The sequence below is a fragment of the Conger conger genome, chromosome 4 (genome assembly GCF_963514075.1).
Source record: "Conger conger chromosome 4, fConCon1.1, whole genome shotgun sequence".
Lineage (NCBI taxonomy): Eukaryota > Metazoa > Chordata > Actinopteri > Anguilliformes > Congridae > Conger > Conger conger.
In genome coordinates, this window is record NC_083763.1 from 30,332,785 (window position 1) to 30,357,786 (window position 25,002).

Consider the following 25,002-nt stretch of genomic DNA (forward strand, 5'->3'; position numbering starts at 1 on the left):
CATGGACCTTATTTTCGGCAAGAATCAAAACCTCTATGGGAAAAAAGCATGGGAAATCTATCAAGCGAACCCATGGCTCAAAAATACTCTCTTTAGAAGTTGGATTTCTCTGCGACTTCCTGTGGAACGCTCTTCCAATACACAACCGGGAAGCAGAGCGTTTTTAAAATCCCTACTCAATATTAGCTACCCCCAGCTCCGCTATTGCCTTGTTTAGTAAGTTTGTTTGTTTCTGTTAACTCCCTTCCGTATTACTATCCTTTGTATCTTGTCTGCATTCTATATGTACTGTACTTAATGTTTTTACCTTTTGTCAAACGATTTTGGGCTCTCTCAAATAAAAAATATACAGGTATATATGATAATTACAAACTAAATGAAGCGCTCATTTAGAGCATTCATCCTGAAGTGGTATGCTCCGTTTTTTTCCTTTGGGGTAGGGGAACTCCACCCACCTTTCCCACTGGAGCTGGGCAACATTGGGATGACCGGGGAGGGGACAGGAGAGGGGCGTTCCTGTTTCACCAGTGACAGGTCGGGGTAGCGGCTGATCTCCATGCCGACCACGCTTTCAGGGGAGGAGGAGGGCACGAAGCTTTCCGGGGTGTCCCTCTCCTCACAGTGCTCCTGCCCCCTGTGTGTGAGAGACGGAGAGAGACATTTTATGTCTGCTTTTTGTAATGTCTGTATTGTTGTTATTACATTTATTGTTTGTGTTAAAGGTACAATAGGTAGTTTCGGACTTCTAACGGTCAAGAGAGGAATAGCAGCAACAAACACCCTCAAACCACAACACTGTTTATCCCCACCTCTCTGTAAACACACTGACGTTAAAATTGAGCGTGAATTTTTGTACAATTATACAATGTTCTGGTACAAAGTGTCGGGCCGTCAACTATATATTTTGAAACCCAAACTTATACCTGAACTTAAGGACTTAAGAGGGTGAGTCAAGATGTCAGTGAGCCTTTTTCAATTTACAATGGTCTTGTAACAATGTTTTAACACAAGAATCTTACGTATTGTACCTTTAATATCATGATTGCTTATAAAGCTTTGGCAAAAAGTCTTGAAAAAGATGTCATGCCAATAAAGCATTTTGAAAGAGAGAGGGAGAGAAGGGAGAGAGGGAGAGAAGGGGGGGGGATCAGAGAGAGGGGGGTGGTGGAGAAAAGAGAAGAGAGGAGGAGGGAAAGAAAGGATGAGTGAGCAGAGAGCAAGAGGGGGAGGAGGAGGGAGAGGAGAGAGTAGGGAGGAGAGAGAGAGAGGGGGAGGGATTGGCAAGAAAGAGAGAGGGCAGAAGGGAGAGGAGAGAGAAAATACAGAAATAAGTGAGAATTGATGAGTGTGTGAAAAGGCCACTGAAAAACCAAACAATTTACAGAAAAAGAGAGGGCGGCAGAAAAGGTGGAATGGCAATGGAGTTCTGTTCTGAGTGCTCGGGCAAAGCGGAAGCTGCAGCGGGCCCTGGGGGGAGAGGACCCACCTGAGCTCCTCCTGGTTGTTGTGGGGGGGTGTGGGCAGGGAGGCGGGCACGTCCACGGATTTGGGCCCCTGAGCCATGGCCCGTGCCAGCAGGTCCTCGGGCCTGAACACCGCCTGGAGCTGCTTCGGCACGAGGCTTCTTGCCACTGGGATAGGGGACGAAATGGAACATTCCGGAAATTTCCATGATCTCCACACGATTTACAACCTTTGTTTATACACTACAGTTTATTTAGACATAGTGTTTGGTCAAAAGGGTCAAAGGTCACGCCCCTACCATCATGGCCGTCCATGACTGCCGCCTTCCTGGCCAGCTCCTCGGTGGTGGCGAAACCGTTCAGCATCTTCTGTCGAGCCAGGGGGGGCGGGGTGGGGGGCAGGGAGGCTGGCGGGGTGGGGGGGTTGCTCAGGTTGTTCTGCTGCAGAAGGAACCCCCAGGGACAACGGTGAACACAAACCCACCAGAAGCATAGATTTCATTTACATCTACCTCTTTTACACAGACACATATTTTTAATGTTTTTTAGCTTTTTATATCATCCTGGAGGTTGCAATTTTGGTAGAAGTGAGCATATCTATTTTTGCTGTTTGTAAACGATTTTCCGTGTGACGTGACATTCTTTTTTTTGCATAATTATCTGATGACGTTGCTAAATGTTAACACAGAGAGCTGACCACAGGAGCTGACTAAAATCAGGAAAAGAACGCTGATGCTTGCGGACCTTTCGAAGAGTAAGTAAGTAACTCACCCTGTTCCGAATACCAAGTTAGCTCACCATGTTCCAAACAACTTTCATGACTAATAACTACAAAAATACTTCCAGATCAGCTTTGGTTTTTGTGTATGTGTAAAGTACAATTCCTTTTGCTTTCATAAAGACTAAGTACGAGTTACATACACAATCCATTTCTGCATAGGCCTACAGTGACATGGTAATATTGCCCCACTGTGGCAGGGAAACTGTTGTTAACAAGAGACTACGAACCAGGCAGGTTAATACGGAGCCATCGTCTTCTGAACATGGGGACTTTGTGGAGTTATTTGTCATTTTCTCTATACTTATTGGTCCAATTCACATGAATCAAAGTGTTTTAGTGTCTGAGATAGTTAATAAGCAACCATAACCATAAACCACCTCCTCAGGAGAAAAACTACCATTGAAAGGACGTTAATTCTGGTGGAAGGGGCCGCTTCCCTGTGTTCGTAAACATAGTGAGTTTTTGGATAGTTTTTTGATTTTCAAAATGCTATGTCAGTGTTCTGGGACTCAATTACAAGTAGTGATTACTCCATCAGAATTTGAGGCCCTGCAATACAATATTATCACAATGTTTGAGACACATTACATTTAAACATATCTTTTTGTTGGTATGTTGAGTATTGTGACACAATATATTTCCCTATGTCATGATTTACTACCTTTACTACCTTTCTTGACCGCAAATTATGTTCCCATTGGAAAACTTTGCCAAAATCCATGTCATCTGCTAGTTTGACTCTCTTCACCTCACTTCCATCTTTAATCACTTCTTGGAAAATGGGACTGTCAGACAAGTCTTAAACAGACTTCACAACACTGTCATAATAAATTACAAAAGGTTCAATCTGTATATTAATAATAACATTTTGATACTTGGCACCTGTGCCACTACAAATTTTGTAGTCCAAAATATCGCGGCGCTGTAACGTATCGATTTTTTCATTCGGCCATTACGGCTCAGAGCCGGGAGCCCAAGCTCAGGACGACGCTCACCTTGTATATGAGCTGGGAGTAGTAGTCAGACACGCCGTCTAAGGAGGCGCTGCCGAATGCTCCAGAGAGGCGGCTCTCCCCGTCCAGCTGCCCGCTGCCGTAAGGGGCGAAGTGGGCGAAGCTCACCCCGATCATGGGCTCCATCAGCGGCAGGAGGGACAGCTGCTGTGGAGAGGGAGAGAGAGAGAGAGAGAGAGAGAGAGAGAGAGAGAGAGAGAGAGAGATCGCCTACTTTACTCTTTTTTCTCTCTCCATTGGGAGAAGCTACAAAACCAGGCAAGAAAAACAAATGAAGACAGGGAAACCGAGAAAACGTGCATTAGGCAAATGGTATGTCCTTGCTCCTTGAAATGTTAGTTTGAAGCCAAGTCAGTTACAGATGTGGCAGATGGGGAGAGGAGGATCCACGGGTTGATCATTTATACATTAGGCTTTCCCAGAAATACTTCTGCAAATATTTCATAAGAAAATATTAGAGTTCCTAACTTTTACTTCTATCCCCAAGAAAGAGAGCCTTTAATGAGTTGGAATGTCTTTAAAGTTGGCAGACCTCGATCAATTTTTGGGTCAGGTGCAAGAAAAAGAAAAAAACAGAAAAATAAGAGATTTGAATGTGCCCCATGACGTTACTGATGGGAACCCAGATACAGGGAACAGCAGCATCAAAAAAAAGAATCCTTCCAGTAATTTCTCTCATATTGACTGCATCCTGACATTTCTATCAGAAAGCTGAAAAATGTCATTTCCAACAAATCTCTTTGCTGGGCACATTTAATTTTCCTACAGATGTCGAACACTGCGGCAGCGAAAATGTTTAACCAGAAAAGCTCAGTCACGATTTGATGACTAAAAGGCCGTATTTCCATGGCAATTTCTTTTCAACCCAGCTGTGTCTCACCAGAATAGCAAGCATTTAATACGCTGCTTCTTCTTACTGAGTAACTGAAGGACATAAACCCCTTTCCTTCGTTAATGATTTTAAAATAATCATTTAGAGTTTTCAATTTAGATCCAATTTAGGCCTTCCAGCACTTCCATTAGAAACATTATCACAAATTATTCTTACCGACACAGAAATTAACATCTATTTAAAGCAATTACTAGTAAGGATAACAGAAATAAAAATGGGAAGATTCACAAAAAAGCAAAAATAAAGAAATACATTTCGGCATAGAATAATAACAGTGCACGCATATACACAGATGAGCCAAAACATTATGACCACCTGCCCAATATGCTGTAGAGCCAAAACAGCTCTGACCTGCTGAGGCATGGACTCTACAAGACCTCGGAAGGTGCCCTGTGGTATCTGGCACCAAGACATTAGCAGCAGATCCTTTAAGTAATTTGCGAGGTGGAGCTGCCACAGATCAGACTTGTTGTTCCAGCACATTCCCACAGAGATCTGGGGAATTTGGAGGCCAGGGCAACACGTTGAACCCTTCATCATGTTCCTCAAACCATTCCGGAATACATTTCTGCAGAATGGCAGGGCACATTAACCTACTGCCACACTGCAATCAGGGAATACAACCTGATCCACAACAATGTTTAGGTAGGGTCATATTGACATCCACATGAATGCCAGGACCCAGGGTTTCCGAGCAGCCCAGAGCATCACAGTGCATCCTGGTGCCATCTCTTCCCCAGGTAAGCGGGCGAACATGTTCCAGCCATTTCCTTTATAGAAAAGAAAACAGGACTCATCGGACCTGGCGTCCTTCATCCATTGCTGCAAGGTCCAGTTCCAAAACTCACAGGCCCATTGACGGTGGACAGGAGTTAGCATGGGCAACTGTTCTACGGTTTTTCAGCCCCATACGCAGCAGGGTGAGATGCACTTGTTTTCTAGCATAATGACAAATTATAGGAAAAGACTCATGGCTGTCATCTTTGCCAAGGGTGTTTGCAAAAATGATTAAACCATAAATGTGGAGCTTATCATTTCCTTTTTGGGGAAATATTAATTTTATTTGAAAAACTTGAATCATTAATAAGTCACACTGCATTACACATGATGGAAAATAAAGCTTATGTGAATAACTGTATTATTTTCAAGTTTACATATTTACATATTTATCAAGGGTGCCAAAAATTCTGGAGCCCATTTCTTCCTTGATCACAAATAAATCTCACTCTGGCACAGACTAACGACACGTATGTGCACGTGAATACATAGTCGTTAATGAGAAGGAGTCACACGTCTGCACAAACTATGCGCCACGCAACCCAGCCATAAACAGTAATATGCAAGGTTACACATAGGTGGTAACAGAGCTCCATTTGCAGAGTGTAGCTACTGGCGATTGGAGGGATCTATGACAGGGACAACTGCAGTCAGGTGATGTGTCCCACAGGCAGGTATTTCGAGTCTCCAACACCTGCCGCTAGCACTGTCCGGCATCGTCCCTCAGGGCAGTTATTTGGAGGGGACATTACCTCGGCTGGTGCGTGAGGCGCACAACTGGCTGCCAACTGAACTGTAACCAAACCACCTCAGGCCCAAACAGGCGGATAAATATCCAACCACCAATGCAGATGCACACCAGGGAAACAGGCCAGAATTATTGGGTTAAAATCATGATTGATGCACCACTGCCCACTCATTTCAGGTCATTGACTTGTAAAACATGCACCAAGGTACACTCAATGCACAACTTAATTCCATCACAGCATTATATTAATGTAAAATACTGACTTACTGAATGATTTGCCCACAGTGAGCTCCATAATGTTCTTTTGCACTCTACTCCACGATTTTAGATCAATAAACAAGTGGTTGCAGACATTTCTGCTTTTATAAAAGGGTGTTTTTGTACATTTTGGTTTCACCATGTGGAAATTACAGCACATTTTATACACATTTTATGTTCCATCCCCTAGTTCAGGGACCTGTAATATCTGGGATAAATTGCTTCACAAGTGTTTCTGATTTGTTGTGCGCATTCAATTGCTTACTTAATCGCTGGTTGTTTGGGCATGTATGGCTGCTTAAGGCTTAACTTAAGGCAACTATCCACCAGAGGTGAAGCAGCACAGGTTTAGCAGTGCATAACCAGAGGAGATCCTCAGCACCTGGTGATGTCTATGAGTCACAAACCTCAAGCACTCATTGCATCCATGATATGTGACCAAACCTGACAACTTTTATTTACATAATAAATCAAAACCAAACATTATGGCACCCTGAAATGGGGGGTCTATGTATAATAAATGCAGTTTTGACATGGAGAAGCCAAAATGTATAGAACTACTTCTAACTAAAAGTGTTTGCATTAACCAAATGTGAATTGTTTGATTACAAATAAAAAATTGTGGAGTACCAAGCCAAATAGAGAAAAGATCTCTGTCCCAAACATTATGGAGCTCATTGTATACATAGCACAAGGATGTTCATTTGATGTTACGAGTTTTCTTAAAATGTAAACATTCAAATATTAACACAATATTACATTTATATATAAATACAAAGGATTATTATATGAAATTAGCGCAGTTACTGAATGCATTGGTGCAGTGCAGTACCTGTTTGAGCTGGGTCATTAACGTGTCAGTGCTGGAGTAGCCAATCGGTTGCTCCTCTTCCTTCTTCCTCTTTTTGTAACGGGATGCGGGTTTCTCCACGCTCTTGGGCGCCCTCTTGTTGCATCGTTTCTTCTTGCCCTGCTTGGGCAACACCAGACACGCAATATCAGAGCTGTTGGACGACTGGACCCCCGTGACCCTCTGGGTATAATATACAAAGACCTCCATCAAGTTGCCACCCCACGTGATCAGAACATGAATAAAAACATTATCATTTGTTTGTGCTGCGTTTGTGTCGATTTGTGCCGTAAAAATAATTTGTGCTGGTATGGTTATCGATATATTTCACATTATACTTTATGAGCTGTGACATTATTTTCCACCCCAAGTAACTCCAAATCGCTCCAAAGTAGTCTTGGCCATTTGTTCTACATTTCTGCTCATTTGTGCCGTTGAAAGAAACAAATGTGTTTGTACTGTATTTGTTTTGTTATTTGCCGTTATGTTTATTTAGATATGAAGTGTTTTATTATTAGCCATGACGTCATCTTCCCACCCCAACAAGCTCCAAATCGGCCCGAAGTGGCAAACATTTGTTTGTGCTGGGTTTATGCTCATTTGTGCCGTAAAAAACTATTGGGTAAGTGGAATTTCAGACCAATCAGTGACATCAATCAATCGATAATCACATTAGAAAGCAAAACCATTAGTACTACTGGCCTTGAGAGTCCAATTTGGGTATCTTGGACCAGCAGTATTTACCCCCATAGATTGCTGCTGTGCTAACAGGATGAAAATCAAAAGCCTGAATTGAGAATGTTTACACCTTTACTGTAAAAGCTTTATTCTTAATGTTTGGATGAACACTGAAATCCCATTTCAGTGTTGCTGAACTACACTTCTGTAAAAATGTTTTTTTTTTGGGCAGTTTAACACATGGTTAAATTACATTTTCAGCATTCCTCCATTTAGCACTTCTTAACACAGTTTTCCTGGCTTAATCTCAAATCTTTAACCTCAAAACCTGTGTACAATCGCAGGATGAGTCAGCTGCTGGAGTTTAAACCGAAGGAGGAGGAAAATCGATGAGTCATTCAACTCACCAAAGCACCAGCGTCTGGGGGCATGTGCTTCAGCAGGGTCTTGCTGTCCATCGACCCCTCATCCTCCGAGTGCAGACCGTCCTCCGGTGTCTGATTGGCCGGGGCATGGGGCGCGCCCTTGTTCTTCAGCAGGTGCTTCAGGAGCTCCACGCCAGGTTCTCCCTTGTTACCGTGGGTAGAACTTTGGCCGTCAGAGAGGGGAGAAGCCCCCTCCTTCCCCTCCTCCACCTTAACGGCGCCCACCGACTCCTCCAGCTCGGGTTCCCCAGGGCCCCTGCACTCGCCGGGCTCCAGCCTCTCCAGCTTGATTTGGGAGAGGACCTTGTGCGGTTTGTCTGAAGAGCCGGGGTCGCAGGGGTCGGGGTCCCCCAGCTGAGCGGAGGTTCTGGTGGGGGTGGAGGAGGTGTCGGAGAGGCAGGGGGTGAGGGGGGCGGTCAGGTCAGAGCGTGGGGTGGACGGAGTCTTCACGGGCTCCGCGTCTTCGTCCTTCTTCTTCTTGCGGTTCCTCTTCTTTTTCCCCTTCTCGTCCGGGATGATGTTGGAGTAGAGCTGGATCAGAGACTGACCGGACCCTGGGTAGTTTGGGGGTAGAGGTGTGGCCGGCTCCATGCCGAAGGGGGGACCATCGCTGGCGCCTTGGGGCACCGTGCCAGGCCCCCGGAACCCTGCGGGCCTGGGCTGTCCCAGGGAAAACCCAGACCCCGGCTGCATGGGGTGTTTGGATGGAAAGCTGGGTCCCATTTCGACAGAGAAGGGTCCATTTCCCGGAATTGCCTGATGCTCTCCTCCCGGCACGAAGGGGGCACCAGAGGGCAAGGCCATTAATCCGGGCTGCATACCTAGCTGCTGGGGGAACCCGGCCCCGATCTGCTGCTGCTGTTGTTGTTGCTGGGTTCTCTGCGGCTGCATGAAGTCATGGGACAGGTCTGAATTGTAGAAGGCCCTCCGGTTGACTTCAGCTCCCAGCATGCCCTGCTGCTGCTGCTCCATCGCCATTCGCTGCTGCAGGACTCGCTGCCGCTCCACCTCCTGCATAAGCTGGACCCGCTGCCTCTCTTGCTGCTCCCGCAGACGCTCCTTCCGCTCCCGCTCCTGGAAGCCCTCGCTGAACGGGTTGTTGTCGTCGAACTTCACATGAGGGGTGCCGCCACCATCGCCGTTACCTGTGCCGTTGCCTGATGCCGCTGATCCCACTGGCTGGGGTTTGGGTCCCACCATGGGCAGCTGCCCGGGCAGGGCGGGCTGAGCGGCGGGGTTGACCAGGGGTCTCTGTGGGGGCAGGTGAGGGGGCATTCTGGAGCCCCTTATGGGGGCCGGAGCTCTGGGCTGCCAGCCAGCCTGGGTCATGCGGGGCGGGGCTGGCTGGCCCAAGTGCTGCTGCTGCATCATGTGACTAATCATGGGCTGGCCCATTGGCAGGGGCCCGGGTATCATGGCTCCTTGGGGTGGGGCTCCAGGCATCATGGCTCCTTGGGGTGGGGCTCCAGGCATCATGGCTCCTTGGGGTGGGGCTCCAGGCATCATGGCTCCTTGGGGTGGGGCTCCAGGCATCATGGCTCCTTGGGGTGGGGCTCCAGGCATCATGGCTCCTTGGGGTGGGGCTCCAGGCATCATGGCTCCTTGGGGTGGGGCTCCAGGTATCATGGCTCCTTGGGGCGGGGCTCCAGGAATTACAGGTGGCTGCAAGCTGCACTGGTGTTGCTGTTGTTTGACCCGATACTCTTCTATCAGCTCAGAATGTTCCTTCTGCTGCTTCCGAATCTTAAAAAAGGATGCATATATAAAAACTACTGGTAGCACTAGAGAAATAACCAAAAGCATATCTACTAGAAGCACAGGAAGCAAATGAATGCGCACACTCAAAAAATCCACAAAATGGAAAAAAAACAATCAGCACTGGAAAAATCACATTATCCATTTTGGCCAATGAGGAGCTGGCTGAAGGCCATACAGTCCTGTTCATGGGGGACAGTGGGAGGGATTGACAGGTGGGGAGTACAATTTGGATGGTGTGAAAATTCAATTCATATTTTTAACTACGTACATTTAAATGGCTAATCACAGCCAAATTATTCTGATTTACTAATTACAGCCATATTTGGGGGGGACAGAATAAACATGCAGCTTTTTTCTGTTTTTAATATTGGAAGGAAAACTGATTTGCAAAAACAACAGGAACAGTCTAGAAAAAGGTACAAATATATTATGCTACTGCAACACAGTGGTGAAGAGCATAATAATATTTTTTGTATTTGTACCAAACCTGCTTAACAGCATTCATCAGTATTTATAACATAAAGCCAATTAGATATCAAAGTACCGCAGATGTCAAATTAGCAAAGGGCTATAAAAAATAATCATGTACACGAAGATAGTTTAAATCTGCAGTAACCTGCGGGGTGTGAACATTCACGTATAAAGTTGTGGGGTTTTATTCAGCCTGTATGAAGGTTATGTACTACCACACAAGACCCCTTTAAACAGTGTGGCCAATTTGTTGAGCACAGTGCCACATAAATCCCATAAATCGTTGCACAGCCATCTGTGAAGCAGAGTGGGAGAAGCGCTGGAAAAACATCAAGGTTGTATAAGCTATATAAAAAGGGCCTTGGGACAAATGTTGACAGAAGGAAGAACAGGATCTGAAAATGTCAGGGTATAAATTCATCCTCGGTATTCTCCAGGGCACCGGGGGGAGCGAGGTCTCCTTGTGCTCTGTCATGGAAAGGTCACGGGAGAAGGAAATACTGTGCGGAACAAACCAATTTTGAGGAAGGAGGGAACGGGAGAGATTGCCCTCGCTGTAAAGTACGATCTCAATGATTTGTTTATTTCCCCCCAGGGAATCTCTCAGGATAAACACTACTCCACAAGCAGAGCAAACAAAATGTGCTGCACCACCTGGATGTGGCAGCTGAAATCTTAAAACCTGCATTTGGTGGAAATGATGCTCTTTGTTCAAGAGGCTATATCCACTCTCTGACGGGAGATTCTTAAATGTGACATATTTGCTTTTATTTTTTTTAAATAGGAGGATTAACCATGCAGATCTGTAGGGGGTTAAAAGATGCATTGTCCATCATGGCACTTATCTTCTGCGACCAATGAGGACACCACAATAGCCGTTCTAGGACCAAAGGTGGGACTTTTTTTAATAAAGACCATATAAAGTATACTCCTTGTAAAATTATCATCATCATCATCATCAGTAGTAGTAGTAGTAGTGTAAGTGTGAAGCTAAAGCCATGTGGTGTAGTACTCATTTATTTCTTAAACCCTTAAACAGAGAGATGGGTTGTGGGCAGGGTCTGTGTGACAACAGCAGGGGGGCCTGACCAACCTGCTCCAGCTGCTTCTGCACCACGCTCTGCTGCTCCGTCACATGCCTCAGCTGCTCCAGGTCCTCCTCAGGGAACTCGCGACCTGCTTTCTTTGCCGTTCGCTGTTTGGCCGAGAGGGCCTTTTTGGATTTCCTGTGGGCCCCGATCTTCTCCTCCAGAAACTTCTGCTGCATCTGCAACAGCTGCTGGGTTTCTTTCAGCCAGTCCTCATACTGTTTCTTTTGAGCATCGTCTGAAAGAGAGGTGACATCATCATCTCTGTACCTGATGATTGGCCCACTGAAAACTGAGAAAACACCATTCTCAGCCTTTAAAACAATATTATTACCCATGTAGTTAAAACACAGGTTTCACGAATACATTTTATACATATATACATACTTGGGAATCCATGCCCAAAATTTGGTGGGTTTGGTCTTGTCAAGTGTTGAGCCACTTTGATGTCCTGCAACAAAGGAAAGACAATAAAATCATCCTTTTGCAAAAACAACAGTTAAAAGTAGAGAGCAGAAGCAAAATGGTTTCTACCTGTCCGACAACCCGCTGAAGAACTGCACCACCATCAGGACACTGTTCTCCAGGAACCTGCTGGCCTCCTACCTGAACCCTGCAACAGGGAAGTAAATTACATTATGTTAGAAAGCAAAATTGCCTTAAAACCCTGGACAGATCATTTTTAAGAACCTGCGTGAGGGTTCATACCTGTTCATGACCATCGGGGGGATCGCCATGCTGTTCTGTGCCATCACTTTGTTGATTCCCATCAGGGCCACCATCTTGGCTTTCATGATTGGGTCAGTTATGGTGTCAAATTCTGTAGGTTAACAAGACAATTCCCACAAAATTTTGCATTAAAAAACTGAGTTCTTGCACAAATATAAAATTAAATTGACATGGCATCCCCACATGATATACATGTGGGAACGTACATGACACACCCATTGTGGTTAAGTACATCTTTCCGAGCAAAATTAGACCAGCAACCTTCGGCATATATGCCTGGTCTCTCGTATTCAACATCACTAGCCTGTCCTGTCCTCACTGGAAAGGGTACCCACAGCTGAAATGCATTGTTGTACACAAGCATGCAGCCAATGGCCATCCAGGTGTATGTCCAGCTTAGTCCATCCATCCATCCATTATCCTAACCCGCTTATCCTGAATAGGATGGCAGGGGGGCTGGAGCCTATCCCAGCATACATTGGGCGAAAGGCAGGAATACACCCTGGACAGGTTGCCAGTCCGTCGCAGGGCACACACACCATGCACTCACTCACTCATACCCACGGGCAATTTAGACTCTCCAATCAGCCTAACCTGCATGTCTTTGGACTGTGGGAGGAAACCGGAATACCCGGAGGAAACCCACACAAACATGGGGAGAACATGCAAACTCCACACAGAGAAGCCCCGGCTGACCGGGATTCAAACCCAGGACCTCCTTGCTGTGAGGTGGCAGTGCTATCCGTCCCGCCTGTCCAGCATAGTGCTGCTCAATAATGGACAATATGGAGTGCAGTCCTCAATATACTGTGGTTGCTTGTCTCGTTTCTATACAATGTAATTGGGAAATATTTGATTCTCCAGCGATTAAAAACTTAACACTCATGTGGTTCTATACATCCACAAACATGTAAGCACACAAGAATTTGTCTGTTCACACACACATTATCTCTACATATGAAAGTGGATGAATAGGAAGCATATTACAAAAAGCTGGGTGTGTTAACAGAGAGCCAGCAGGTGGCCTCACCAACGCTGGGGAATGTGTCGTCTGAGCGCTGGCGGATCATGGCCTGCATCTGTCTCTGCTGCTGCTGCTCCTGCCTCTCTTGGTCCAGGAGGTCCTGCAAGAGGAGGGGCTGCTCATCCAGGAGCAAGGGCCTGTTGGGCTGGACTGCTGAGTGGGGGCCCTGTTCCTGGGGGAATGCTGCCTGGTGGCTTGGGGGGGGCAGATTATGGGAGAGGTGCTGACTGCCCATTGGCAGGTCTGCTTGGGCCTGCTGGACCATGACTCCAAAGCTCTGGCAGGGAGGCTGTGCATGTTGGAACCCAGAGTTTCCCAGTGCTGGCCCCTGAACAAAAGCAGGGTCCATCATGAGGCTTGGGTGAGCTGGTACTGGCAGGGCGTGGTTCTGATGTAGGCCTGAGGCTGGGTTAGCTTGAGTGACTGGGTCAAGTAGGTTGGTGGAGCTTTTTTGGATGAGTCTGGCTTCCTCCTGCTTCTCCTGGACTAGCAGACTAGAGAGAATTGCAGTGGGGCAGGGAAGGGCAGCCTTCCGAGCAGCCTCCAAGCATTCCAGGTCATTCTCTGATCTGTCACTGGTTTGGCTTTGACAGCTGGAGAACTCTAGGTTTTGACCTGTTTGACTCGTGACCTCAGTTTTTACAGTTAACTCGGAGCAGAATGGATCAGCTGGGTCATCGGCAGGGCCAATTTCATGTTTGACTCGACTCTGCCCTGTTGTACCAATATATTTTTCCCCATTAGGCACTGTGTGTGGAGCTGACCCAGAAGAGGCCGAGCTGGCGTTCCTCTTCTCGGACAGAGCCTTCTGCATTTCGGTGGCCTCACCATGTTCGTCGATGGGGTCGCTGAGGTCCAGCTCCTCATTGAACATGTCCTTCTTGTCTCCCAGGTCAAGGTCAGAGTCAGTGTAGGCGATGATGTCAAAATTTCCAGAAGTCAGTAGATCATCAAGGTGCAGGTCATTGGCCTCTAGGTCCAGGTCTTTCCCATCATCCGGGTCTAGGTTGAGGTTCTCCAGGTCGTCATCGACCAGGTCTTTCACCTCTACGTCCTCCAAATCCTTCACTGTGGAATCATCTGTGTCGAGCTTCTCCTCCATACCCTCAGCGGTGCCCATTGGCATCTCATCAGTCTGCTCTGTGGGTGGGGCTGCCAAGGGAAGGAGAGAGGGTGGAGCCATGGCAAATGATTCGATAGCAGCGGGGTGGCTTAGGGACCGCATAAGGGGGGGATGCTGGGGACCCGGTCCCACTGTCATAGCGGGATGCTGGTGCAGGTTCTCCAAGCTGGATGACATTTGCAGGTGATTGGCCATGCCTTGAGATTGGCCTGCTGCCATGAGCCCTGTCACCATCCTTGCACCAGGATTGCCAGCGAACTCTTGCCTCGCCCCATTCCCGAACCCTGGTGGACGCTGAGGGTGGTTAGCAGGGGGTCCAAAGGGGAGCCGCAGCCTGCTCTCGGGAGCTCGGTGTCTGAGCTCGATGAAGGGCTGGCCCATGATGTTGTGCTGCTGCATCTGCAGGCCCCTGGGGGGGAAATGCTGGGGGAGACCTGCTGGGTTTCCTCCCATGGAAAGGGACCTCCTCATCTGCTGGGGGACATCCATCATTGAACCCTGCATGGGATGGGGGGGGCGAAGAAAGTGTTCCTGCCCTCCCTGCCCACCAGGCAGGATTCCAAACCTTGGATTGAAATGAGAACTTGAAATTATTAATAATAATAAACTGATTATTATAAACAGGGCAAAGTTTGATCCTTTGATTTTAACTAGGCCTACAATGCTAACACATTCCAACAATGTAAATTGCACATCACACATTTTTTTCATGAAATGCAATGCAATATCCAACTGGCATGTCACATATTTCTACTTGAACAAATTACCACAAGGCCATTTCAGAAAAGACTTTTATCGTCTACGTTCTCTTTTTATGACCATCAGTTGCAACAGGTAATGTTCAATTATTATAACAGCTCACCTTGCACCATGTTGTCTCAAGCCTATATTAGCAATGTCCCCTGGAAACTGGGGTCTGGCAAACTGGCTGTTGGGTGGGAAGGGCCCTTGTTGGTCACTTGGGAAGGGTACAGGATGCCTCTGAGCCCCAGGGCCCATCGGAGCACCTCGCATCATACCCGGGTATGGGGGAGGGGGCCTGCTGAAAAGCTCGTTTTGGGATCCGGGGTCCTCCTGCGACCAGTGTCGAGGAGTCCCGGGGCCCCCAGGAGCCTGGGGCATGGGTGGCTCCACAAGGCCCTTCTCTTGGCGGATGGCACTCTTCTGCTGCTGCTGCTTGAGGAGCCGCTCCCTCAAACGCTGCCGCTGAAAAGAAACAAGAAAAGGGGCTATCAACATGAGCCAAATATACCAGTATATGGAATTGCACTTAATAGATTTTTAAAATTATACTTAAAGGTACAATTGGTAATTTCGGACATCTAACAGTCAAGAGAGGAATTGCAGCAACAAACCCCTTCAAACCACAACACTTTATTACTCCTCCTTCTCTGTTGAAACGCCATTGGCTCTGGCAATTAGAACCAATTTTCAAAGAATGAGCATGAATTATATTATTATACAAGTGTCAGGCCATCAACTGTCAGAGGGTGAGTCAACATGTCAGTGAGCCTTTTTCAATGATAGGAAGGGATTTACAACGGTCTTGTAACAATGTTTTAACACAAAAATCTTACCTATTGTACCTTTAAAGATAAACATTTAAAAAAGGATGAAGTTGATATCACAGCATTCTAGGTCACAGCATTCTATATATATTAACCATTTTCTGAACAATTGGAGGGAGCACAGTGGGATGGTTTTGACAGCTTCAGTCATCTCTGCAAAAATGAGGTAGATCCATATACTAGAACCCAAGCAAACACCCAGTAGCCTCTAGATAAATCTTGTATCTCTACCAAGAATCTGACATGCTAACATACTAGCTGCCATCGTCAAGTCAGATGTTATCAAATGTGGTCTTTGACGGAATGTCCATCTGTTAATCCAAATAAGCACATACCTGTTTGAGCTTTTCTTCAGTGTCTACCAGAGGCTGTGCCCCGCCACTTTGAACATCAGGGACATTCCCCGTGGACTGTGAGAGGATTGGCAACTGCTCTATAGCCTGGGCAGTACCCTCATGCCCCACCTCTGGCTGGTCTCTGATATCATGAGCCTGCCTCTCCCCAGACTGTGGGTGTGAAGTCATTGGAACCGGCTCATAGGGGTCAAGTGCTTGGCCGGCATGGTTAGGCTGCAGCTGTGCAAGGCCATCATCCACCATACCAGACTGTTTGGGCATCTGGGAACCAGGGCCTGCTGGCCGAGTAAATGGGTCCCCGTGGGACGCGCCGGGGTGGGGGGTGCCAGGTGGCTGGGCATAAGGGTCATTTAGCACCGGTCTTGTGGTACCAGGCTGCTGGGTGTTTGTGGGCCTTGGGGTCCCCGGTGCGTGGGCGTAAGGGTCCACTGGTTGAGAGGGGGATGGCCTGCGACTGGGGTGCTGCTGAGGAAACTGGTCTGCGGCAGTTGGCCGAGGGGTGCAGGGCTGCTGGGAGTAAGGGTCCGGACCAGGTCTTGGGGTGCCGAGGGGCTGACCATAAGGGTCACCAGACGGTCGAGGCGTACCAGGGGGTTGGGCATAGGGGTCGACAGGTGGTCTAGGGGTGCCAGGTGGTTGGGCATAGGGGTCGACAGGAGGTCTAGGGGTGCCAGGTGGTTGGGCATAGGGGTCGACAGGAGGTCTAGGGGCGCCAGGTGGTTGGGCATAGGGGTCGACAGGTGGTCTAGGGGTGCCAGGTGGTTGGGCATAGGGGTCGACAGGAGGTCTAGGGGTGCCAGGTGGTTGGGCATAGGGGTCTAGAGGTGGTCTAGGGGTGCCAGGTGGTTGGGCATAGGGGTCGACAGGAGGTCTAGGGGTGCCAGGTGGTTGGGCATAGGGGTCGACAGGAGGTCTAGGGGTGCCAGGTGGTTGGGCATAGGGGTCAACAGGAGGTCTAGGGGTGCCAGGTGGTTGAGCATAGGGGTCTAGAGGTGGTCTAGGGGTGCCAGGTGGTTGGGCATAGGGGTCCACAGGAGGTCTAGGGGTGCCAGGTGGTTGGGCATATGGGTCTAGAGGAGGTCTAGGGGTGCCAGGGGGTTGAGCGTAAGGATCAGATGACTGCTGCGAGTAATCTGGCCTGGGGGTTGAAGGGGGTCTGGAGGCCTGTGTGAATGGATCTCTCTGGGGGTGTTGGCTCATAGGCAAAGGTGCAGAGAAGTGGGTAGCCTGGGGGTGCCGGGCCATTCTGGGAGGGGTGGAGAAGCTATCATTCATAGACGGACGTGGAGTGAGGGGAGGGTGTGCATAAGGGTCGCTCTCCTCATTTTGGGAAAACCCATGTTTCTCATATAGCTCGACAACTGCCCGCCGCGGGGTGGACGGCATGGATCCAAAAGCGTCCTGGGACTGGGGTGGTGGCATGGGAGCTTTGAACAGGGGCACAGAGCCGGATTCATTGCTGCCAGGGATGGGGGTCAGCAGTGGCTTGGAGTAGGGGTCAGAGAGGATCATTCGGTTATAGGACATGCGCTGGTAAACCTCGGATCTGAGCCCTGGCCGTGTGAACAGGTCTCCAGCACCTCCGCCCATTACATTCCTCCCAGCAGGCTCAGGGGGGACTGGGCCCACCCTTGGAGGGCCCATAGGCTTCAGGAATGGGTCGGTAGGCGTAATAGGTTGGGGAGTGTCATGCTGCTTGGCGTAGGCATCACAGTTCATGGACGTGGGCGAGCCAAAGGGCTCGTGGGCAGGGGACTGCTTCCCCACTGAGCTCCTCCGGGTTGTGCCAGACCCCGTAGGTGGGGGCCTGGGGGTCCCCACCATTTTGGCATAGGGATCCCATGGGGAGGTTGGCCGGGAAGCAGAGGAGCTGGGCGGAAAAATCTGTGGGGGTTGAGCCTGGGGCTGCTGCACCTGGAAACAGGCGTCATGGGCTGATGTCCGGGTGGTGGCGGGGGGCGGAGCCTGGGGGCGCACAAACACATCATCCAATGGAGCAGATGAGGGGGTCCCAGGTAGCTGGCACCTAGGGAACCCTTCTTTGGGAGTCATGGGCTGCAATGGGGACATGTTTCCGTTGCTCTGTTGGGCTGTTGCTGGGCTCTGGTGTCCACTGGAGGTGGGCTCGCTCCCAGACTGGCTGCTATACTGCAGCTGCTGTTGCTGCTGCTGCTGTTGTTGTTGTTGTAGTTGCTGCTCATTTTTAACCTGCTCCAACTTCTGGGTAGCTTCAATCTTGGCCTGTTGCTTGCTTTTCTGTCTCATTTGCTGTTGTGGAAACAGAAAAATACACTTTTGTGGGCCTGTTTTACTATACATTGAATGAGTAAATATAGTGATGATGTGCTTCTGATGTCTTTCCTCACTTAACTACAAGCAACCCTCGCAAAACATCTAGTTTGTTGTTAAAGCCATGCAGAGGAAACAATCTACATTCCAGGGATGTGATGCTGAGTGTGAAATGGGGTGATGAAATGCAGCTTAGTGAACTTAATTAGTGTTCTATTTTGTAGACCAAGGAACTGATTTAGCAGTTAGCCACTTTTCTCCCTACATCTCTACTTACTGTTTCTTTTTTTACACCTTGTAAACCTAGTTTATGGGTTCTTGGCAGACAGATGCCAGAACAGTGCTTTGCCTGGGATCTTACCAGAGACATTTTTCCACATCCTGTAGCTATAGTTGCCTGGCTGGAATGTCCAAAAAGGACTTCTTTATTTGATGATTTTATGGCTTTGGTTTTTGGGACCTTTTCCCGCTGCTTCTTAACGGGTCCCCACATCTGAATTAACTCTCCCTTTTCAATGCAAATTCAGAATTAGTACCCCATACAGTGCCAAGTGCATAAAAATGACCACTCATCCATGCACATATTTAAAAAAAAAGAAAAGAAAAGAAATCGAGTCGTGCTATCACATTGGCCGCGGGTTACGATCAATCTCATGCCCCACAACTCCATGTTGTTGTTTCGTGCTTGCTCGGGCGTGTGCACATGCAAATGTGCGCACGTTCACACACACACACACACACACACACACACACACCCACACACACGCGTAATTACTTTGTATTCAAATTATTTTCTGTGCTGGATTGATCTTGCCTGGTGCAATTGAGCCAGCAGTCCACTCTGCCCCTGCTGAATGGCTGAAGCATAGCAGGTGTGGGCTTGGTTAGTATTTGGATGACTAAGTTGCTGCTGGAAGTGGTGTTGGTGGGCCAGTAGGGGGCATTCTTCCGTCTGGTCAAATAACTCCTAACTCTCCAGTGCAGTGATGGGGATATTGTGCTGTAGGAGACACCGTCTTTCCGATGAGACATTAAACCGATGTGCTGATTCGCTGTGGTCATTAAACATCTCATGAAAGTCTTCACAAAGAGGGGGGTTCCCCTTTGTCCTGGCTAAATTCCATACCAGGCCCGCTCAACCTGCCACCAAATCATCCCCTGATTTAATTGGCAAAAAAGCTACTGTTCTCTCCCTTAACACCTCAGATAATGTGTGGGGAGCATTCTGGTGCAAAATGGCTGCCGTTGCTACATATTGGTGGTGGTTCAGTCAAGATTCATAACATCACATTCCCTCATTACATAAAGTGCTTTGAGTTTCCGGCTGGTGAGAAAATCGCTATATAAACGCAAGGAATTATTATTATTATTATTATTATTATTATTATGAACCAAGAAGACCAGAAAGTGGGATTTGCACTTTCTGAAAGTAATTGGTTTCAACACACCAGACAAGCTCAGTAAAGCATAGAAAAGTATTTGAATCCGAAACAATTATGTATGTGACCCAGGTCAGGCATACACACATGCACACGCACGCGCGCACGCGCACACACACACACACACACACACACACGCACGGACACACACACAAACGCACGCACACAAAGCAGTCCAGTGTTCCCCCCAAAACAGGTGATCGCAACCCGATGACGGTGCCGTGCAACCACGCTGCCGGGACCCGTTTGCCTCACCTGTCTGAACTTCCACTCCTGCTCGTGCTCCGACTCCTTGGGCTTCAGCGGGTCCTTGAGAAGCAGCTCGGAGTCCAGGGGGACGTTGGGGTCGAAGACGTCAGGCTGCTGATGCTGCTGCTGTATCTTCATGGACTCGTTGGACATTTGAACCTTGTTTATACGCAAGGCCGCCCTGTTATCTCTGGCCTTTTGCTGGGAGGAGGTGAAAAATGTATTTAGACAGAAAAAGCATTTTGGCTTTGTACAAAATAATGATGAAGAAAAGTCCTGGCATTTATCAGAGTACTGAGAAACACCAACAAAGCTTTGAGGTTTTTTAAGTAGGTGTTCATTAGCTGTTGTACCTAGCTGGACAAATGCCCAAGTTATTTTTTGCAGCTATGGTAAGCAGAAATTCTGATCAACAGCTTCCTTTGTTACAAATCAATCTCTTATGTGTACCTGAATATCAATGGGTGTGTTGAAAACACAACTTTATCGTGTCGAGTAAAACGAGTTTGAGTACAGCAGAAACACACAAATATTATGCATGGTATCCAGATTGATATCTGCAAAGAATCCAGGATGATTTGTGTATTTTTCAGAAACCATATAATTGCCTGGCACAAGATCATACTGCACAGCCTTGGCGAATCATTTAGATTTTGCGCAGCATTGCCTGTTATTTTAGAAAATTACGCAATGAAATATCAAAGTAAAAGACAGAGGAAGCCCATGGGTTATAAAACGCCTCCAGAAAACTGAAATGGGGAGAACACAAGCATACACAAACAGATGCATGAGCTCTTGGCTGTCTCCCTAGCGCCCCCTCTAAAGTTTACTTCAGTGCTCAAAATATATTCTGAAAAATATCACCCACCTTTCCACAGCAAAAAATAAATAAGTAAAAAATAAAATATCAAGCCTGCAGTTTCAATGCACCAGCTCACAAAGCCATCAATATGCTGAATGGAATACATGTTTAATGCATTCATCTGATCTAGTTTTGTAAAAACATCTATTATTACAGTAATTTAGCAGGGCCATTTTTGGAACAGACCAGTTTTGTTTGAAAATCACAAACTAAATGCAACATAGACCAACGCAGCCAAGTGGGAATCGATAATAACATGAGTGAAATTAAATTCATATTTATAATAGTAAAAGTTAATAAGTAGCACTGGGAATTGGATGTTGCACAGGAGCTTTTGTGGGGCCTCTTACCACGTATGGGGCTCTCTCCTGAGAACTAGCCTTCCTCCACAGCTTGGCAATTTGTTTGACCCTTGTTGTCCAGTCTTAAAACAAACACAAATCTTGATCAAGCCTTGCCACCTGAAACACTCACACTCTGGGTAATGCAGAAGTACAGTGACGTTCACAAGTATTTGGACAGAGACATCATTTTAAAGGGCTGTATTTTAAATTAATTCCAATCTGGCTCATTGCATATGGATTGATGGATGGATATTTATTACATACATTGGATATTATTATATATAACAGTGAGCATATAAATCAGTCACATTTAAGGCTGTTGCTAACATTGCATCATATTGCATATTTCTAATGCCTGCTCTTTCAAAACTATACATCAAGTAGTTTGAATTTGAAAGGGCTCACTCACTATCTGCGTTCTGAGTGGTTTTGAGATATTGAGCTTCAAAGATATAGAAGGGAATGAGCTCCAAGTAGATACAACCCATTAAATTTAGCATTTTGTCATACTTTTAAACAGTATTTTTATGTAAAACTTCACACGTATTGTTAGTGCCCAATAAGCAACTAATTTATGACACTAACTAAAAAGTCAGTTAGAACTTCATAACTCTCAGGTCTCATAAAGGTTGGTGCCGTGAGGTTACATTACATTACATTACATTACATTACATTACTGGCATTTGGCAGACGCTCTTATCCAGAGCGACGTACAGTTGATTAGACCAAGCAAGAGACAATCCTCCCCTGGAGCAATGCAGGGTTAAGGGCCTTGCTCAAGGGCCCAACGGCTGTGCGGATCTTATTGTGGCTACACCGGGATTAGAACCACCGACTTTGCGTGTCCCAGTCATTTACCTTAACCACTACGCTACAGGCCGTGGAGCGCCTCACCTGGGAACTCTTCCCTGAGGTTGGGGAAGTTGACATTGATGTAGAGGACGGGAGCGACTGTGGCCATTTCCCCCAGGGTCTCCTCCTTCTCCCACTTGAGCGTGCTCCGCTGGGCATTGGACATGGTATCTGTCTCCCCCTCGGGCAAGGGAGTGGGGAGAGGGGCGGGGGCAGGAGCAGGGGCAGGGGCAGGCCAGGGCCGTCCCATCTCACCCCGCATGGCGTTGACCTTTCTCACCCTGGGCGGGGCAGAGTAGGAGGGATGTTATGGGGGATGGAGATCAAGAAGACAGCATATTATCATTTTCAGCTCTCCTGACATCAGGCTTAAAAAAACTACTTTGAAGAGGAATGACCTTCACTCTGCCAAGGCAGCCATTTTACTTTTCAAATGAATTACACGCTCAGGGCAGTGGACCCGGGGCAGAAGTCCACCATTTTGGCGCCATGTTTAAGCTGAGAGTATATGGTATATGCTGTGTGAGTGGGTGAGAGGGGATGGGGGTTGAGAAGCATGGTAGAGGGGGCGGGTATAGGTGGTCGAACCTCATGTTTTCGGGGAAGGGCATGCGCTGAATGGGAGAGAAGCTGTTGGGGGCGCAGGGACCCGCCATCCCAGGGACGATCGGACCGGAGGGAAAGTGGGGGTTCGGTCCCGTTAGCCCGTTCATCACTGGCATCCGCGGAAACATTCTGTCTCCTGCGATATGATATGATATAAGATATGCACTACTACACAACAATGACATAACACAGTACAATAAAGTGCGGCAAAATATAATGCAAGATAATGATGTCAAAATGTCAAAAAGTCTCCCCTTTCCATTAAACAGAGTGAATTTCTCTGAGCCCATCTCTTATTTCAGGCTAGTCCCTGTGAACTAGTCCAGGTTAGGAATCTTATATAATCTATCTGTCAGGTTGTAGAGCACCAATATGATCCTCCTATTTTAGCTGGCTTGTAGCAAGTTGGGCATTTTCCTTTCTATATTGCAACACTAGTGATAATGCATACCAGTGCAAGCATACAAACTTTGCCAGAACTACAGAAGAACCATTTATTCTACTTTTAAACAGAACTCGGACAAAAAAAACAAAACCATAAATAAATAAACATGAAGCACTGACGTTTTGTGAGGAAACCACATATCCACCTAAAACCCCAACGTCTGTGCCTCTGAGACAAAGGAGCTTTTGAACGTTCTTGCCAAACTGACAGATATATTCTCTTATAAGCTCTCACTCAATCCTTGGCCATTATTTTTCAGCAGTTTAAGGGAATATTTTTCTAGCCTTCCAACCAGAACCTGCACAGCTTTTTCAGTTCCCTCCAGAAAACACTCTCCAGTCCGGTTATTTGAGAGACTTTCTTTGCAATCGTAAAAGAAGTGCATCGCGATTTATCTTGTGGCAGAGTAGAGCTCTCAAACAGTCCTGGCTGACCCGTTCAGCTGAAGTTATATGATGCAATTTTGGGAAAGAACGCACAGGCTTTGATCTGCGGGGCCGGGTTGCGTATGAGACGAGGTTCTGGGACGTACCTGGGTTTTGGAGAGGCATGGGGGGGCCTTGCAGGGGGGGAACAGGGTGTATGAGCTGCAGGGGTTGGGTGGTGCTGGGACTCAGGACCGCCGTGAACAGATCTTCCACGTCCTTCCCCTCTAGCTCTGCAGGGGGCGACAACACTATTAGCCTCGGCTTCTGAAACACCAAATCGCTTGTCTGAAATGTCTAAGAGGAGTTCAGAGATCGGCGCTTACCGGGTATTTTGTACAGCTTGCTCAGAATTGCACCTGAAAAAAAAGCTGGAATTAGATTGATGACGCGTTCTTCATGTGTTGAAACGGTCGGCATCTTGGAAGCATAGATTCTGTGCTAGACATGCTTTTTTCAAAATAAAAATAAATAAATGCATACATACATACATAGCAGGTCCTCACTTTACATTACTGGTACTTATAATATCAACAGTCACCACATAACATCGTTTTTGACATGTAGAGGAAACCATTAAGCTGTAAAAACACGCGTTGGAAAGACAAATGTTGACTGAAGTGCCTGAAAACCACTTTGGGTGTCAGCATCAATCACTTACTGTGCAGCGGAAACATAAGCCAGCGCTGCACGGCAGAGACCTTAGAACCTGCATTTCATTTCAGCGATGGATTTACAAATTACGCCAAATTCCTTTGCCAGGATCTGACCCCAAAAATGTTATCTAAATCTCACAAAGTATGAGTACATAATGGATGAATTAAAAACTTGTCTTATAATATCCATGAATCTCAACTGGCTGAAAGTTGGAACTAATTGCTCAACATGTTTCAGTGTATTCATGTAGCATTTTTAAAAGCTTTAAAATGAACTAAGCAGTATTAGACAGTATTTCATAAGAGGTTATTTAAGGTATTTATGTTATTTATGTATTTTTAAATAAATACATAAATAACATCAAACTGACACATATATTCTTTTATAAGCGCTAATTAATGCTTGGCCATTAATTTCCAGCAGTTGAAGGGAATATTTTTCTAGCCTTTCAACCAGAACCTGCACAGATTTTTTTTCTGTATCTTCCAGAAAACACTTTCCAGTCCGGTACTTTGAGAGACTGCAATCGTAAAAGAAAGTTCAAAAGCCGCATGAGCATTTTAGTGCTTGTAAGTCCTGAGGACAATAACAGAAGGTGGATGTTAACGGACAGACATGGTGCAGGCTGAAGGGAACTCACCGTCCGTCACCATCTTATCCAGCTCGGGGCTGAGGATCCCGTCCAGCGGTTCCACCGGGAGAGCCCGCCGGGCGCGGCCCGGGTGCGACTGGGGCCCAACCGCAGGGTCGTCTGGGATGGAGCCGATATCCAAACCAGCTGGGGAGGGAGGGAGGGAGGAAGAGAAGGGAGGAAAAGAGGGAAGGGGGTGAG

At 47.1% G+C, this 25,002-nt stretch overlaps 1 protein-coding gene across 8 annotated transcripts in view; it reads right to left on the reverse strand.

Annotated features, from left to right (window-relative positions):
• The window catches only part of LOC133127441 (histone-lysine N-methyltransferase 2C-like), an 81,216-nt gene that overhangs the window by 20,893 nt on the left and 35,321 nt on the right, over positions 1-25,002 (reverse strand). For 3 of the 8 annotated variants that reach the window (XM_061240352.1, XM_061240348.1, XM_061240346.1), the window contains 21 exons: positions 24,811-24,948; positions 23,840-23,872; positions 23,621-23,746; positions 22,626-22,779; positions 22,080-22,318; positions 21,192-21,265; positions 19,986-20,180; positions 18,653-18,799; positions 15,982-18,270; positions 14,941-15,284; positions 12,962-14,643; positions 11,911-12,022; positions 11,737-11,815; positions 11,590-11,653; positions 11,208-11,440; positions 7,868-9,628; positions 6,765-6,965; positions 3,240-3,404; positions 1,763-1,904; positions 1,487-1,631; positions 456-634 (listed from right to left, as the gene is read on the reverse strand). In XM_061240352.1, the coding sequence (XP_061096336.1) occupies positions 456-634; positions 1,487-1,631; positions 1,763-1,904; positions 3,240-3,404; positions 6,765-6,965; positions 7,868-9,628; positions 11,208-11,440; positions 11,590-11,653; positions 11,737-11,815; positions 11,911-12,022; positions 12,962-14,643; positions 14,941-15,284; positions 15,982-18,270; positions 18,653-18,799; positions 19,986-20,180; positions 21,192-21,265; positions 22,080-22,318; positions 22,626-22,779; positions 23,621-23,746; positions 23,840-23,872; positions 24,811-24,948 (8,502 nt within the window). The remainder of the gene's footprint in view (positions 1-455; positions 635-1,486; positions 1,632-1,762; positions 1,905-3,239; positions 3,405-6,764; positions 6,966-7,867; positions 9,629-11,207; positions 11,441-11,589; positions 11,654-11,736; positions 11,816-11,910; positions 12,023-12,961; positions 14,644-14,940; positions 15,285-15,981; positions 18,271-18,652; positions 18,800-19,985; positions 20,181-21,191; positions 21,266-22,079; positions 22,319-22,625; positions 22,780-23,620; positions 23,747-23,839; positions 23,873-24,810; positions 24,949-25,002) is intronic. The other 5 variants (XM_061240354.1, XM_061240353.1, XM_061240350.1 and 2 more) reach the window with 4 other exon arrangements.